General features: G+C 48.3%; 1 protein-coding gene across 2 annotated transcripts in view; it reads left to right on the top strand.

Annotated features, from left to right (window-relative positions):
- The first annotated feature begins 1,490 nt into the window (after positions 1-1,490).
- Positions 1,491-18,096, top strand: part of PAMR1 (peptidase domain containing associated with muscle regeneration 1) — a 56,206-nt gene continuing 39,600 nt past the window's right edge. For both annotated transcript variants that reach the window (XM_062576362.1, XM_062576363.1), the window contains exons 1-3: positions 1,491-1,678; positions 12,455-12,631; positions 13,370-13,498. In XM_062576362.1, the coding sequence (XP_062432346.1) occupies positions 1,606-1,678; positions 12,455-12,631; positions 13,370-13,498 (379 nt within the window). In that variant the 5' untranslated portion in view covers positions 1,491-1,605. The remainder of the gene's footprint in view (positions 1,679-12,454; positions 12,632-13,369; positions 13,499-18,096) is intronic.

The following is an 18,096-nucleotide window of genomic DNA, read 5'->3' on the forward strand; positions in this document are numbered from 1 at the left end:
GGAAACTTAGTGCCTACAGATCATACTGAGCTAGAAGCTAGAAGATGGTGCTGGAGAAGTAGAAACTATATATTTATTCATCAGTTGTTACTATATCTGTAGTTACCATCTGATTCACTGTTGGGAGCCCTGGGAAGGCTCAAATGGCAACTAAACAACCAAATGTCCTTTAAGCACCATGTTCTGGTGACAAGTTCTAAGTAGTATTGTGTGCCATAAAGGTCTTAGCAGCTATCTGAAGTCCTTCTCATATTAGCATCGTCACTGGCAGGTTTGCAGGAGTTTTGAGAGGTTTAGAGAAAAAAAGGCAGCCATAAACACTTTGGTATTGATTTATAGGGAAGGTGCATAAACATTACAAAGACTGGTCACAGTTAAAGTCAACAGGCTGATAGACAGACAGGCATAACCTCAAGAGATGTCTGGATAAAGGAATTCGTCCTGTGAAAGGCCACCTGAAGGCATAATGGATTTTCCACTGCAGTAAACTGCCTAAGGTTTCCATTGGCTACTGCTCACAAATTTTTGAGGTTGCTCAACATGCCTGAGAACTTTACAAAGAGCTGTAGGTATCTGTTAAAGCCTTCGAGGCACTTGAGTTTCTATTCCACAGAAAATTCCAGTATTTCAAATTTGTTCTCTCACAATATATGTAAATTTTGCAAATTTGCTACAGAAAGTCTGATTTAGAACAGTGAAATATTTCCTTTGGATAGGATTGAAAAATTGTACTGAAAAAATATTACAAAGAATAAAGTATACTGCTATTACACATGAGCTGTAGACCAGATAAAATCAGCAGCATGTGCTAATAGAAAAGCCAAAACACAATAAGGCACAAATATATGATCCACATGAAATGGTCTCCTGTGTTTGGATTGAACATTTCCTCAATATCAACATGCTTTGACAAAACACTTCGATTTTGCCAAAACCGTGCTTTCTGGCAGAAACCGACTCTGTGGAAAAGCTTTTGACGAGCTTGGGAGCGCGTGGTCCAAGTGATTCCTTCTGTGTGTTGTGGTTTTCATCCGCGGTGGAGTGAACGCTGAGCGAGCCTCGTTCATTCATCGGCCCCTCCGTAAAAACGCGCACCGAGAAGCGACCCGCTGCCCCGCGCGGGGCTGCTGGGCGCGTGGGACGGGAATGCCCTCTCGGCACCGCGCCAGGGCCGACCCGCTCCCAGGGGGACCAGCCCTCCAAAGGCACCACCCTCTGGGTGCCTCCTTCTGGAGACGTAGGTAACTCACCCAGGATGACTCACAGGCATCTCCCCCCCCTCCCCCGGCTGTGATTTCTTTCCTTCTGCGATGAAAACCACTATCTCAGAGCTGAGTGTTGTGAGCCAAGAAGCCCATCTCAGACGGGATCGGTTGCCAGAGTCCAGAAAGGGTTAAGGCAGCAGTTGGAGAGGTTTGGGGTGACGTCGTGCTTCTGGACGCCTGAGAAGTCTCTTGAAGGTAGTTCCCCTCTAGTGAGGATGGGAGCGAGCTGAGGTCTGAAATCCGAGATCCCTCGCAGCCCGGAGCTGGTGAGGTCCCAGTAAAAGCCGTTTGCCTGCTTTCCCCTCCTGAGCAGTCGCTCCACCGCGCTGGCCCGGGCAGCATGGAGCAAGCCCCCTGGACGCACGTCGGACTCACTCTCCTCCAGCTCCTGCTCGTCGCCTCCTTGCCAAGAGGTACCGTAAGCGAGCGTGTGCGTGCTCTGCATGGCCGAGCGGGTGCCCTTCCCGCGGCGTGGCCCGAGGGGGTTGATCTCACGCTGTCATGGGAAGCGGAGAGGTCCGGAGGGATGTTAGTACTAGAAAGAAGGGGCTTTGCTTTATTTCTTTCTTTCTTGCCGGCACGGAGCGCAGGGGGAGGCTTGTCCAGGGATAACTTCCAGACAGACTTAATAGCCTTAAGGAGAAACAACTGGCGGGATTTGCTTGCCAATGGCCATCAAAAAAAAAGGTATGCAATCACCTCACTTACTACTGCTTTATTTTCTCAACACTCAGTGCTAAGGAAACGATGACAAAAAGAGGCATTTAAGTCTCTGAATTGTAAAGCGTAATTTGTTTAGTTTGGCAGGATGGAGACTTTTGACTCCAGCCCCAACACCAAGAATGAAGGGAAGGGAGGAAAAAAAAGTGAAGGGAAAAAGGAAAACAAAAGCCACACATTGTTTCCGAACTGGGCTTCAGTCCTGCCAATTTTACTCTTTCAAAGGGGAAGCCTCATTAAAGCTGAATGATCTGTTTTATAGTCAAGTCTTGCTCCGGTTTCTGCTGAACCAGCACGCGCAGTTTCTCCTTGATAAGGTTAAACAATAAGTGCGCCGTGGCGAATGCAGACTCGCTGTCAGGATGCCCACGGACGCGCCTTGCTCACACCTGGAGGTAGCTGAAGCTACCTGCCACGGCTGGCACTCAGCATCGCCGCGGGCTGCTGCCGCGAGGACGCAGAGGTGAGGTGCCTTGAGATGGCCCACCCTCCAAATCGCTGCAAACGGCGTTTGATGCCGGGGCATGGCAGCCCGCCTTCGTGGGGCTGCAGCCAGCGCAGAGTGAGTCCTGGGCATGGGCTCGGGCCAAGCCAGGCAGGCAGCAACCCCCTTCCGCCCGACACCAGCTGGGCAGCAGCGTGAGAAACGGTCTGCAGAGCCCGTAGGACCCACGTCCGGGGCAGCGAGCCCCTCTCCTGTCCTTCCTCTGCCTCCCCGTCCTCCCGCTGGCAGCCTGGCCCTTGCCCAGCGCGCCCCCCAGGGGCGAGGAGCTCCCCCTCCAGCAGCTGTGGGGGGCACCCGAGGGCAGCGGAACAATTTTGAAGTGCGGTGGCCTTAGCATGTAAGGGCAGGTTGGAAAATTGCATTTTGCCTCCTCCCCACAGATGTATCCAATTTTTGTCCGTGTTTATCACACCCAGTTGCACAGGGCTCGCCTCAACTGTTGGGGGCAGGAGTCAGAGGAGGTCTGGGAGTTGATTTTTGGAATAAACTTCCAGTGCAAGTGACTCATATTTCCTTAAAAAATATATGTGTGTTTGTGTGTGTCTCTGTCTATCTAAACCCTTCCCAACCCCTCTCCCCCTCCCGCTCTGTCTGGAGGATCGGAGCCCAGATGCACTCAGACACATCCAGATGCATTCAATCCCAGCAAGCTGGTTACTCCAGTTCACGCATTTAGGTTCCCTGCACGGACAAAGCCCATAGGACCAGCTTGGAGGGAGACCTAGGGGTCCTTGTGCTGGGCCCCAAGGCCACCTCCTGCAGCAGAGGGCTCCCAGGGTCCCTGCGAGCCCAGCAGGCAGGATGCTCTCCCCTGGGGATGTGGATGCTCTTGATGGCACCCAGGTGTGGTGCCTGGCCACATGAGAGGGATGCTGGGAGGCAGATGGCCCCAGGGTCATCTTGCCAGCCTCGATTAGAGCTGCCCTGTTCCCAGCCACGGGAGCTGCATTCAAAATCTCACGCAGTTACAGCAGAAAAGCACCCAAGACAGGTCCAGCACCAGTTCTCCATGTTTAACACCAGCACATTCTCATGCTGTGGTGGTCATGGGTTTAAATGTTGCAGCTGGTTCTTTCCCACAGATTCCCAAATATTCTCCCATGCCTCAGAAGTCCAGCTTTGTCCCTCTAATCCCATTATAGAACTCCCATCAGGCTCTCTAATCTCTTTGATGCTCTTGCTATCTCCAAAGTGCCACACCTATATCTGTTCCTTGTCCTGCAGCACAGAAAAAAGAAAAAATTTCTTCCTGATTGTGATAATATAATCTTCCTGGCCAGAATAGTCTTCTCTGTCCCAGAAAGAAATCAAGGCCTGATGGGTAAGGGCCTCTGAGTTTTCTCCTGATCTTGGACCCTATCACAGCCCTTCTAAGAAGAACATATGATGCCTCAGTGTCAATAATAAGATCACAAATACTATTTCTCAATTACAGAGAAGAAACTGAGGGAATGGAAGGCTTAGAACAGACTTATTCAGGTTGCTTTAGATCCTAAAAACATCCTGCTTAGTGGTGTGGATGGCCTGTAATTTAAATCCAGCTATGACAAAAAGATACAGTAAGAGGGAGCTGTGTGGTGTTTTGAGGGCAAGGAGAAGATGCATGCTACAAAGAAAGATATTTGAACTGGAACAGGATCTGAGATGTGGTGGAGATGTAGACACTTTGTGCAGCTTTCTGGGCCTGTGGCCCAACCAGTCTGCCTCTGAAGGGAAAGCAGGGAAGCAAAAGGGCTTGGTATAAGAAAATAGGGAAAGGAGAGGAGCAGAGTTTCTGCTTGGGGCATGTGTGGAGTACGGATCTATTTTATATAATATCTTTTATCATCAGTGAGAAGGTGCTGCTGAAACATAGGAGAAAGGAAATAAATTTCTAATAGGAACAAGCCTCCTCTCCTAGAGCTCCCTGCCATAGCTCCTTGTCAAGCCACTGTCATTTCTGCAGTAGTGGATAGAGAGGTGAGTCTGATGAGGAGCTGCAGCACCTGCAGATTTACCGTAAGAGGAAAGTGGGTAGCACTGGCATAACTGGGTGGGCATCAGAGCGGAGGCAATATTGTCTGAAGGCAGTGGGATCACTGAGGCTTTTACATGCAGAAAGACTGGACACTCCTGTAGAGCCAACACTAAAAACCAGAAAAACATGGAGCTATCTGTGTTAATGCAGTTTATATATTTGCCCACCTCATACCTCATAGATGGGCAGCTTCCAGACATCACAAACAGAATTTTTACTTGGTTTTCCTTTCAGTTACACTGAGATGCTTGATTTTTATCATGGGCAAAGCAAAATGAGGCAGTGTGGAGACAGGCACAAGCTTTGGAAGTCATACTGGAAATCCTGTTAATGACCCAACAAGGACCTCAAAAATGATTTTTTTATTGCCCCAATAACTCTACTCTCGTTGGAGCAGAACCGTTGAGAGTTTATGATTTGCTTAGCATAGCTGAGCCGAGAGTGGAAGCTTACAAGTGTAAAAAGGGCACTGCTATTAGCTGATTTGACTCAATGTAGGAGCACACTGAAGGAAATCTATAGCCTATGAGGAACTTCAGAGTTACTTACTTCTGAAAATTGTAGCTGTTGAACACTAAATGACAACAGGAAATCTAGAAGAGACCCTTATGTTTGAAAATGTTAGGTAGATCCCACTTCTTGAGTCAAAGGAGAATTTGCATCAGCCTTTTTATATATATGAAACATGACCTGAAATGTTAAAAAGGCAGAGCTGAAGACAAAGGTGGTCTCATCCAGCTGTCACGGTTGTACTTACACTAAAACGTTTTCAACGCGTTTCTTAAATAGAATATACATTCTATAGTAGTTTAGTTGGCTTCCAACACAATCCTGCATTTGGGACCTAAAAAAGGCAGTGGAATTAATGCACATCTATTAAGTGGCCAGAGACAACTTAGCAAAGTAGATTTTCCCCTATGTCCACAAGCTAGCTTTGCATTTTTTAAAGAAACACTTTCCTTTTTTTTTTTTCAACTGTTATTGTTATGTGAAAATACACACTAATAGCCAGCAAAGGATACTAACCAACTCACCAGAAGAAACCCAATTATTCAAGAAATGTCTCCAATCCATAAAGTAAGCAGGCTGAGTAAAACTAAAACAGGGATGGATTTTAGCTGCTCTTCTAATTAGCCTGGCTGCTAAAAAGAATAATAGGGACATAATTTCCAAAGAGAAGCAAGTGTTTTTAGGGAAAGCATTAGCCTGTTCAACCTCTTAACCCATCTAGTAGGAAAACTGGCACCATCTGCACAATGGGCTATCTGAGGCAAAAAGAGATTAAGAATAACAACCTACATTTTCCATCATTATTATTGATTCGGGGTGCAATGTTTCCCAATGGTCCATTAAAAGCCAGTTAAAGCATCTGTCTTTCTTCTCCAGGTCTGCTCATCTGGCCAATTAATATAATCTTGGCCCTACTGAAGTCAAAGGGAGAGTTTTGCTATTCATCACAGTGGAGTCACAGTTTCACCCAACACGTTTCTCATTTCCAGGTGACAAATGTCACAGTATCCGTGTGCTCAGAACTTCTGTTGCTCTTCATGTCAGGTCTACACATACAGCATCTATGGGATGGGGCCCAGCTTGCATACTAGCACAGTGAAAGTACAGTTGAATAAGAAAAGAGTAGGATAAAACAATAATAAAAATGAGACAGACCTACAGAAAATGTTTTAGCTCTCACTAGGTTTTACTTCAATCAAAATTATTTTTCCTTCAAATGAAAAAAATTCATTTTGGAGTTATTAAATGGGAGAATATTTCCTAGAAAGAACCTTAAAAAGCTACTCCTTCAGATTTAAAAGTTACCTTCTTCTGTACAAGGCAGTCATTGTTACTGAGCATCATGCTGAAAAATTAAAATGTAACCAAATAAAAAGGGGCATATTCCAATCTATGAAAGATGAACTGGTGGAACAACCACTTTGATATAGTCATCATCTGTGGACTCTTTTCGAGAAATATATGTTTGTATCTGCTCTTATTTAGAATACGCTTCTATTTCGTGGAGCATATTTCAAAGCAATTTGAAATGATACCTCTTTAAGCCTCAGTAGTGCTAGACCAATATGCTGATGGAGAAATTGAGGCATGGGAGGAGAACTCATCTTCACAAGAGAACAGACTTGTAAGATGGGAAGTTTAATCAGTTCAGACCAAGATACGGATATCTTACAAAGCACTTTCTCCTGATAGACGTAGGAAGCAGGTTGCTAAGGTACTTTGCCTTCTGAAGGAATATGGAGCACATTTAAGTTGTAAACTTATCTTTTTTTTTTTTTTTTTTTTTTTTTTTTTTGGCAAGGAAGGATGGAGGTTGCAGACTAGTTTTCTGATGGATCAGTCCTCTGACCGCTCCACACAGCAGCTAATGCCAGCACAAAGATGGGAAGTGGGGATGGCAAGTCAGGGAGACAGTGCAGTGCAGAGTGTCCCATTTCACTAGCAGTGTGTGTTTATCAGCTTAAAATGACTATAGAATTGCAAAACAACTAAAAAAGTCATTTTTCCAAAGAACTGGAAGAGACAGGAGTTAATTGGTGTAATCAGGCTTGTTTCAACTCACCTCAGTCCTTAGCCATATAATTTTCTCAGCTACGAACCCTTCCTATCCAGTAAGGTATCTGTGATTCTGATAAATTCATCATGGCAAAAAAAAAGACAGTGTGCTGAAGCTCAAGTCTTATCACGATCGGCTATCTGACCCTCCCCGAGGCAGTGCTGTGCTTGTGCCTCAGTTCCTGAATCACCGAAGTTTAAAACCTGGTCTTGTAAGATAAACCAAACCTGAAGCTGCTATACTTGAACATCCCAAGCTGCAAACTGCAGTGGATTAGGAGCTCAGTCGTACGTGAATCATACCTTATTTGCTTCCATGCCCTCAAACCCATTAATCTGCCTGCCTTGCTCACAGCCTTTCTGGAGATGAACATTAACTCGCTATAATTTTGAGCACTGCCTTACATTTCATCTGTACCCCATCCCATGAGAGTGTCTCTTCTTCTTTGCTTCTTCTTTTTTTTTTTTTTTTTCTTTAGATGGCTGAAGAACATTTTGTTTTTATTTTAATTTCCTCTGCAAGGTCAAATTCAGCTTGGCTTTTGGCAGTTCTCCCTTTATCCCTGAGCTCTAAGACACAGCTTTCTTTGATGATCAGACTTTTTTCCATTCCTCATAGGTCTCTGCTTTTCCCTCGAATGAGAGGTTTGACCGGGCTTGTTGTACATCCCATAGGACTCATCTCTATCCTTTCCAGCAGAGCTTGTATTGAATAGAACTAGTACTTTAAGATGGCCTTATCCTTGCAGCTATTTTTTATTACTCGGGCATCCACTTTGAACTCCCTGGCATAAGCATAAGTAACAGATCTCTAGTCTTCAGGATGAGTGCTAATAGAGCCTTCACTTATCTTCCAAGGAAACTTCCGGCTTTTCAGAAGGGTGCAGTAAAAACTACCCTTTTCGAAGGTGGCATTTCTGTTCAATTGCTAACGATATTTCTGTCAACCTTCCATCGTGACCCTTTCCAAGCACTACTAAAAGAATTTCTTGAAGGGTTTTTATCACCTCATTTTCCGAGGTCCTGCAGTTTGGAGTAGGATCATATTTGAGGTCTGGCAAGGAGAGAGATGTCTGAGTCATGTGTGCACCCAAACCATGCGGGTGATAGGAAAAACAGACACATTTCTGTCAAGGAGAGGATTACTACATTACAGACTGCTCAAGCTCCTCGGCTGCATGCCAGGCTGGCCAGCCTAAGCACATCTCTTGGCCGAGGAAGTCAGCACCTTTTGGGAAGGTGAAGATGAAATAAAAAGAGGATGAGGGACTCGTGTGCCAGAGCACGCGAGGGACTCAGGCAAGCTTAGCAAGGCAAATTGCACCGGGATTTGCTGCAACTTTGTCAGGGGAGTGGGTGACAGTAGAAACATAACAGCCCGGCAGATTAAAACCCTATTTGCCCTTGAAGGTTTTATAGCACCTGGGGTAGCATTCTCCCACTCCCTCCCTTCACTGGCTTGGGGGGGTATAGGCTGCAGAGGCAAACACTGAGCCAAACCTAAAATAAGAGCAAAGACCCAAAGTTTTGCCTTTGCAGTTCTGGGGCTTGGTGGAGAAGCTGAGGCATGGTCTGTGAGTGTTAAACCACGCAGCAAACTCATGTGCATTCGCTTTGGTTCTGGCTCCTCTGCTCCTCATGCCACTTTCATGGAGGAAGCCCGTCACCAGGGCCCCTGGAGCGAGGAGTCTCTGGGGAGGCTGCAGTGGCGACAGCACCATGTCGAACTCCCTACGCAGCCATAAAACACCCTGCTCAGCCCTTGGACCCCCTGCCGAAACTGCTGGCAGGGAGGCGCTGCAAGCCCACGGAAAGGTGGGTGCAGGCTGCAACCTGCCAGCAAAAACCTTTAGGATCTGAAATGCTTCCTTGTGCTGTAGGGACCTGCTGCGCCCCGCAGGTATGCCTGGATTTAAGGGGCTTTCCTTCCATCCTTAAAATCCCATAAACTAAACCACTGTATTTAGTTGCCTGTCCTGAGGCTTGTTTGTCCCTTTCAGCTAAGTATGTTGCACGGGTTGTCAAGCAGCTTCTTCTGGCCTCTTCCAGAAGCAGGTCAAGGCGCTGCCCAGCCCCACATGACCCAGTGCGCTGCCACTGCCAGCTGCCTTGCAGGGACAAGCACGGTCCTGCCCGAGACCCCGTACTCGCCTCTGCCGTGGCTGGCCCAGGCCTCCTTGGCAGCATTTTGCTCGCTCAGTAACTCCCACGCTCTTCTCGGCCTTTTCTCTTCTGTTTTGGGGTAATAACAGCCAAGTGCAGGTGGGGAGAATAAGAGCAAGTCCCCAGCGGGGAAGCGGTTACCTGCCCCCAAACACACGTGGGGCAGCTCGGCTATGCCTCATCCTGCCCGGGGTGGTGGGCTGCACGGTGCCCTGGGCACGTGCTCGCTATCCACACTCGGGCTCCGGGATGCTCCTCCTGCATCCGCAGGCTGAGCTTTCCCTTGCCTTTTGTTTAGCAGCCAGGAAACACTTATACAAAACAAATGGGAGCCTACTGCCATTAAAGAGACGTTGTCAAGTCTTTGCATGGAATTTGTTTAACAAGTAGCTTCTCCTGAACTCCAGAATAATAGATTTTGTGGCTTCTGTGAAGAAAATCCAAGAGAGGATCACTTCAAAAAGCTCAGACCCACAAATTTCCTTGTCATGGCTATATATGTTGCCCAAACTGCAGTACCTGAGAACTTGAAAGGGAATTGAATTGGCAATAAATCAAAAGACAGGCTATTTTCATTGTCTCAGTTGAGACAAGGGCAAGAAGTGAGCAAACAGCATTTCTAGGTGGCAGCATATTTATTTTACAGTTCTTCAAGGGTCAAGATCTTCTGCTCCCATCTTACAGAACATTACCTTAAACTCATCTTAAACTGCAAATAGACCCATTGAATTCAGCATGAGCAAGTGTGGTATCTGCTCAATGGCTCTGTTGCATATACAAGCTGTACATATAAAAATAATATGTATACACACACACACAAGCACACACACATACTCTACACACACATATAAGTATATGTATAATATTTTACAGAATCACAGGCAAATTCAGGTTGGAAAGGGCCTCTGGAGGTCATCTGGTCCTGCCTCTCTCTCAGAGCTGTGCTAACTTTGAAGTTAAGCTGCTCATGACTTTATCCAGCCAAGTTTTGAATTTCTCTAGGGATGGAGACAGGCCTTAGTCATCCCAGCGCAACTTCGCCTGTGGACATTTTGGATCAATTTAAAGGCAGCACTTTGTCTCGGGAAATTTACAGATACAGGCCAAATGGAAATAGCCATTTTATTTAATAGGCATTAGTAATCTTGAGGGAAATTAGATTTCTGGCTTGAGTTGGGAGACCCAAGAATTTGAAGGAAGCTTTGCAAAAGCTTCTGAGTGTTGGGTAGTTATTTATTACTCAAACTTTGGGGAGTCTTCCTTTGAGTGGGAGTGAGACCTTCCACCCCCGTACACCACAGAAACAGTGATTTTCAATGATGTATAGTGAGATGTATCAAACTGAGTGTCAGTTTTAATAAGACAATTAGACATGTGCAATCAATTTGCTCTGGAATCTGAATCAGATACAATTCATAGATAAATGGCTTCATAAAAAGAGAGTAATAGGCATAGGTTAAGAAGTCCCAACATGGTCAGGTTGATGGACTGCTGTTCTGGGAATGAGAAGGCTGGAGTCTAATTCCTGGCTCTGCTATTGTTTTTCTCTGGGACCTTAAGCAAAGTCACTTTGTCTCTCTATGCTTCAGTTTCCCATCTGGAAAAAGGACTTTGTGAAGCATGTTGAGATCTATGGGCAAAAAAGCTCTCTAAGTGCTAAGCACTAAGATTATTTTGATGCAAGAATTTATTATTGGAATAAAAAAATTACAGGATCTGACCAAATGCCAGAAGCAGCTTTCTTCATTTATTGGAATGGTTGCAGGATGGGGGGGGGAAGGAGCAGAGGGAAATAGAAAGGTTTTAAAATAATCTTATTTCTGAAGTCAGAACTGTGATAGCATTTCCAGTTGTCTATATATCAGGCACAAGGGAAAGGATTCATTCTGAGGAGTCTGAAGGGGTAAATTTCATTTCCCAGCCAAACTGAAAAAATGAAGAAACTGTTGGTGGTCCCTTTTTGATGGACCAAGTAAACATTATTAAGGAAAAAGATAAGCTTCCAGGAATCAGGCTTCGTTAGGCCATAGAGAATGGCTAAAGCATGGGGAGCTAAAGCAGACGTTGTAATTAGATTATGAGGCACAACAGAACGAGAAAGGAACTTGTGTGCAAGGTACAGGCGCACAGCTCTCCTTTAGAGATGTGTATGGCCTGATGCAATGACAACGCAGCTCTGTCACTCAGAGTTTAAAACAAAGGGGAAAAAAAAGATATTATCCAGCCAGAACAAAAAAAAAAAAAAAAAAAGAAAAAAGGGGAGGGGAGAAGGGAGAAGAAAGAAAGAGTCTCATTATGTTTCTTTCATGTCTCATCTTTCTAGTCTGCTCTCACACTTTTTATCATCAGACTCCATGAAACGAGCCGTCAGGTCTGTCAGCTGGTGAAGGGACATGCTGACAGCATCATGCGCTCATTAGGTTTCAATTTGTAGAATTTAGACAGCATGCTGGTGGAAGGAAGATGGGATCTGCAGTTACTGTAGCACTCTGGAGTCACACTCTGAGGCTTCAAAATATGGTTTCTTAAAACGGCACTTCCAGGATAGCTTAAATATCATCATACAAAGTTATGCTAAATAATAAAAGATATTAATAGCATTATCTTACAAGAAATGCTCAGATGAAACGAACCTTTAAAAATAATGAATTTTTTTTTCCTTTCGCAGTGAAACCAAGTGTAACACTGTGTGCTTCTGAGCGAAAATAGGGAGTGAAACTGGCTAAACCCCAGCCATGAAATTGGACTTTCCTGTTGGACACCCTGGTCTTTGGGTGTACCAAATTCACAGAGACATGGAAAAAAATGCTACTATAATTTAAATAATCTATCCTGTAAAGGAGGCTATAAATCAGTCTTAAGTGACTGCTATAAATGCAGACTTTCATGTGACTGCATTGCCCTGTATTCTTTTTTTAATCACTTTTCTCAGCACAGAAGTGGGAAGGCCTTACAGAGAAAGGAACGAACTGAACATACTCCTTAACTCTGGTCTGTCTGCCTCTTCTGGCTGCCACTTCAAAATGCTCTGTGTACTTTAGACACCCAAACCGACCTTATATTTCGGCTGTGGGTTACCGCATAGTTTTGCATTTCCCATGCTGAAAACTTGAGACAACCTTATGCTATATATGATCTGACAAATCACTGTATGAGGATAGATAATGGATTTTTTCCATCCTCCCTCCCCACTCCCACCTCTCTGTTTCCTGGTTTCAGAGTACACGGTGATCAATGAAAACTGCCCTGGAGCAGAGTGGAATATCATGTGTCGGGAATGCTGTGAATATGACCAGATCGAGTGCGTCTGTCCAGGACGGAAAGAAAGAGTGGGCTACACCATTCCCTGCTGCAGGAATGAGGACAATGAGTGTGATTCTTGCTTAATCCATCCAGGTACATTTTCAGTCATGCTATGTCCCCACTGGATCTTTGGAAGTACAGGTAGCTGCTGGGCAGAGAGGCAAGGAGGGCACACGCATCTGCCTGGGTGAGGGATTGTCTGGTGTCTCCTCGGGGACTCTCTTTGCCACCCTGCTGGCAGCAGAAGACACTGCACAAGGCACTTTAGCATCATGTAGTTCGAAATAAGACCTTCTGTCGGAAGGGTCCTCAGGACTTCTTTGTCAAGCTTTGGAGCTGCCAAAGGGTGATGTCACAGCTGGCTTTAGACCAGGTGTGTTTCATGGGTACTCAGGGATGATTTGTAATTTCCAGGGCAAGAAGGAAGAGAGGATGGGAAAGTCTGACTAGCAAGGAGGAAAGGGCAAAGCAAAGGTAAAAGCAGAAGGAGATAGGGCCAGGTTAGAAGAAACTGGAATCACGGGCTGGGCCTGAGCCGCATCAGCATCCACATTCAAACTGCTGAGAGAAGCGTTTACACCGGATGCAATGAGATTTAGAGGTTCAGGCCTCTGAACAGTCAGACGGGGAGTTTGGCTCCAGATCTCAGAATATGAGATCTCCCAGGGTTGGAGGGTGGAGGCTGGGTACAGTTCACAGAGGGGAGGATGTTGGCAGCAGAAGAGTCACAAACGTTGTCGCTATTTATTATGGAAGACAGACAGAGGCTGCTCCTCTCTCCTCGGGACAATCCACCCTGGCTCTCCTTTAACACGCTGGCTCTCCTTTCAGGCTGCACCATCTTTGAGAACTGCAAGTCCTGCCGCAACGGCTCCTGGGGAGGGACGCTTGATGACTTCTACATCAAGGGGATCTACTGCGCCGAGTGTAGAGCTGGCTGGTACGGAGGGGACTGCATGAGTAAGTGTCCCGTGTGGGCAGGCAGGTGGGGCACACGGAGTGGGGGCTGTGAGCAGAGCCATGCCGTGCCGTACCAGCTCCTCCTATACGGTGGCTCTTCGAAAAGGCATGGACAGAAGAGGACAAAAGCAACTGGGCAGTAAGGAGATCTCTAGCAGGGAACAGTTTCCTCCTAAAGCTCATCTGCTAGAGATTGGCATGGGCCCCAAGGCATGGGAGTTTACAACACTGCTAAACTTCCGTTATTATCATTTTTATTTTGAAGCTTTAACTATTCTGAGTCTGGATATCTTCTGTTCTCTGCATTTCTTCTGGCATATGTCAGCATAACTGATCCCCAGAGGCTTTCAGAGAGGCATAAACATTTACAAAGACAGCATCTGTATTAAAGTGCTTCTCCTCCATCCTCCCCCAACCTCTGGGTGGCAGAACCAGTCCCGCAAAAGCCCCGGTGCTCTCCCCTTCGCACTACTCCTACACAGCCCGAGATAGCCCAGGAAAATACAGCATCTGGCAGCTGCTAACTGCATCCTGCTTGACCAGGAGTGTTTCAGGCTCTGCTAGTGCTACCTCCAGGTTTTCTAGACAGTGCACACAGCCCATGCTTTCTTGGGTTTTGCTGGGTCATTGGCCCCAAAGCTATCTTCTAATAATGGATTCCATAAGCTAATTGGACAGAGTTTAAGACAAGTATTTCCTTTACCAATTTTGCACTGATGAAAGCACAGTCTTTCACTAACTCTCCTTCAATTTTTATTGACTTTTTGTTCATGTTTCACTGAAAAGGGTGAAAGCAGAGCCTGCCTTTCCTTCTCTGTTCTGTTCATTATTCTGCACATTTTAGTCTTATCTTCTCTTAGCTACGGGTTTTAAGGCAACAGTTTAATCTGCTTTCCTTTCTAACATGGTCCATGACCATTCAGGAGGTGAAAGCAAACAAAATAAAATCATTGCTTTAAATAGCAGAATGCAGGGGATCAGCATGTTTCAGGAGCAGGGTTAACTCAACCTTGGTTCTTTGGAAATTGATAAACCGAGTCCCTTGCAATTTACAGTGTGATTCCTGATAGCGTTTTAAAGGCCCGATTGCTCTGGGTCGATGCTAAAGCTCCCCTGGCACTTTTTTATAAGAGCAGAGCTAAGAAAGAATCATTAGCTCATCTAATCCTTCCTCCCTCTGCCTGAGCAGATCAGTTGCCTACAGTATATTTCAGCCTACTTGTGTTTTAAAGCAAATGCAACCTCGCTCTGCAGTCTGTTAGGAGCTTTTTGTAATACTGGCCCAACACAGGGCTAGGTTTTTCCAGCTACTTGCTCTTTTGAATGAAGTAGTGAGAAAATGGGCTTTTCTGGACAGTTCTGTGGTACTTCAAAGACCAAAGACAGGCTAGGATGATCAGAGATTGCGGTTGTTGTTTCCACTCTTGAAGAGGAGCGTGGAGGGTGGTCATGGTCACAGCACACCCCGGGCTCCCTTTCGCTGCCTCTCAGGACTATCTCACAGACGGCCTGGACGGCAGGCGCAGGCACGAAGGGACTGGATGTTCAGAAAGCAGCCTACAGCCGTACTCAAAGGCTCATGGCTGTATGGAGCTTGGCCAGCGGGGAGCCGCTGAGCAACACCGTGCTCTGGCTGTGGGAGCAGCAGGCTTGGTGACACAATACTTTTTGGAGAGAGGAGGTATCTTTTCTTGGTACCTGTATGATCACATCTGGAACTTTACAGTCTCTTCTGGGCATCTCGCCAGTGGCAGGATGCCAATAAATCGAGGGAATTCAAGGGAGTGCCACCAAAGTAATCGGGGGATGTAATCTGTCTGCTTCATCCTGTATTGCAAATGCTAGTGCCCTCTGCTAGCAAGCATATAGCCAGCCCGCACGACCGGCACAGACCGGGCTGGTTGTGCATGCTCTGCGCACACAACTTCACTTTCAATCAGGTTTACTGCTGAGAAAATAACATGGCAGCATCAGCCAGACAGCATGACCTTTCTAGAAGCCCTTATGGCCCTTGCAAGGTTCTGTCAGCTGAAATTTGCTCATAATTTTTCACCTGCTCGCACCTAGCGCAGCCCACAAGCCTCACCCCTGCACAGAGGGCAGCCCGCCTCCTCGGAGACCTCTGCTTCGCTTCCTTGCCAGGAACATTTTGAAGCAACTAAACCGAGTGCGGGTTGGGGACACCAAATCTTGTGGTGAGGTCAGGGGCAGCTGGCAGCCAGCCTTCGGGGTGGCCTGGCACCCCTGGGGAGGCGCCCCGCAGCCCTGGGGACCTGCCCCGCAGCGCTGGGGAGGCGCCCCGCAGCCCTGGGGAGGCGCCCCGCAGCCCTGGGGACCTGCCCCGCAGCCCTGGGGAGGCGCCCCGCAGCCCTGGGGAGGCGCCCGCAGCCCTGGGGAGGCGCCCCGCAGCCCTGGGGAGCTGCCCCGCAGCCCTGGGGAGGCGCCCCGCAGCCCTGGGGAGCTGCCCCGCAGCCCTGGGGAGGCGCCCGCAGCCCCGGGATCGCGGAGTTTTGTCTCCCCCTCGTGGGGCCTGCGAGCGGCCGGGTTTCCACAGGGGACACCGCGCCGCTGCTTGTGGGCGCCAGGCCCTGCGCCCACAGCGTCGCTGGCGGCCCGGGCGGTGCCTCAGCGCCGCGGCCGCGTTCGGCGCCTTCCGGACGGGACCGGGGCCCCGGCTGCCGCCGCGGCACCACCTGGACTCCGCCTGCCGCGCCGCTGCGCTCCGCCGCCTCCCGCCACAGCCCCGCCCGGCGCGGCCCGGCGCGGCGCTGCAGTACCGCCGCGCCGCCGCCGGGGGGCGCCGCCGCCGCCCGCAGCGCGGCCCCGCCTGGCCGCACCGGCGGCAAATGGCCGCCGCCCGCCAGCGCGGTGCGGTGCGGGGCGGCGCGAGCCCCCGCGGGCCGTGCGCGGGGTCCGCGGAGGCCGCGCCGGGCGGGGCCGCGCTCCCTTCCCTTCCCCGGGCCTCCGCGGAGGAGCCGCGGAGCAGGGTCCCGCGCGGCGCGGCCGGGCCCGGGGCCCGCGCGGGGCAGCGGCCGCCGGGGCGAGGGACGAGGTAGCGCGGGGAGCCGCGCGGGAGGCGCCGTGCGCTGGCGCGGCTGCGTCCCGGCGTGCGGTTGGAAACTAGTCGAAAGGGAGCCGGATCGTTTGGCAGGAAAAGTGGCGGTACGGGGTGGTCCCTAGGCACGTTAGTAGGAGATAGTACATCCATCGAGAAAAGCTGTGTGAGCGTCGCATCCTCCTCCTCTCCCGGTGTCTGCCCGTTCCTGAATACCGGCAACACTGCTGCTCTCGCGCTGCTGCCTCGAGCCCGCTTGACCTTTGGAGGTGCCCTGCGGTGATGCCTCAGCGCCCAGACAGGCTGAATTCTTACCGCAGGTCTCCTCAGGACCTCTCCCGACCTGGAGACCCTCTCCCATGGGTCTCAGCGGGCTAAAACCCAGAGGTCTCCTGGATTTGTTTTCTTTCCTTTTAGTATCAAGCCTTGGAGGAAATCTTAGTGTGGCCCTGAAAGCTGCCTTTTTCCAAACAGGAACGGAACAAGGATGTTGAAGCTTTGCCCAAGTGGATTGTTTTTTTGGTAAATGAGGCAGGGGTTGCCAGCATGTGTGTTTAGGATGTAAATTATTCTTGAGAACTTTCCAGGTCTCCTGCAGATTCGCAATGGGAAGACAAGAGATTCCTTTTGATTGGCAGATGATTGAACTGCAGGGCTGAGGAGGCAGCCTAGCCTCTGCTAGAAGGGCTGGAGATACAAGAGTGCAGGTCTGATCTAACCGCAAAGGTGCTTCGTGCAGAGATGGGTGGTAGCAAATCTGAGAACATTCTTTTGGAGGCAGTCGTTGAATGGCTCTTCTTTAGCCTTAGGACCACCTGCTTTGCTGGCCAAACTTACTTCCTTGGCATCAGTGTTCAGAAAGTTCAGGCTGTACCTCTGCAAACAGAATAGTGTATTTAGTATGCCTTGCACACAAGTATCTCTTTGCACTAGTTCTTTGGCTTTCCTTTGTTAAAGGCATAGGAAACTCAAAAGCACTTTGGGATGAAAGGGAAACTTTCTTTGAGGTGATCCAAGCCTCCTGTCAAGCTATCTGAAGATTTCTAGCAGCTTTGTCTCAGGTTGTTTTTGAGGCAGGAGCCAGCAGCAGCACAAGGTCCTGTTCCTTGCTGTGGGAAGGAGCATTATCATGTGCACCACAGCAGATCCTACTGTCCTTGTTGAATCCTAATGTGGCTGCTGGGCACAGTCATTAATCCTTTCCTTTTACACAGGGAACTAAATGAGCCACTGAGGAGGATGAAGCACTTGTGAGGAGCTCCTCTGAGCAGGATTTCTGTTTCCTTGGGTCCTGCTTAATTAAGGGTAACTGAGGGTAAATGAACAAAGGGTATTTCATTTGAGCAACTCTTAATAAGAAAGAGGAGTAATTGACCCTCGGTTTTCACGTCTCCCCATAGACTAGATGCAGCAGGACTGATTACCAGACGCTAACATCAATGGGAACCACGGATGCTTGGTACTTCTCCAAATCAGGTCACTGTCACCCTTTCCCCCCAAAGGAAACAAGGGCCCTGTGGCGATTGTTAAAACCCTCCATTTG

The sequence above is a fragment of the Rhea pennata genome, chromosome 5 (assembly GCF_028389875.1).
Source record: "Rhea pennata isolate bPtePen1 chromosome 5, bPtePen1.pri, whole genome shotgun sequence".
Taxonomy (NCBI): domain Eukaryota; kingdom Metazoa; phylum Chordata; class Aves; order Rheiformes; family Rheidae; genus Rhea; species Rhea pennata.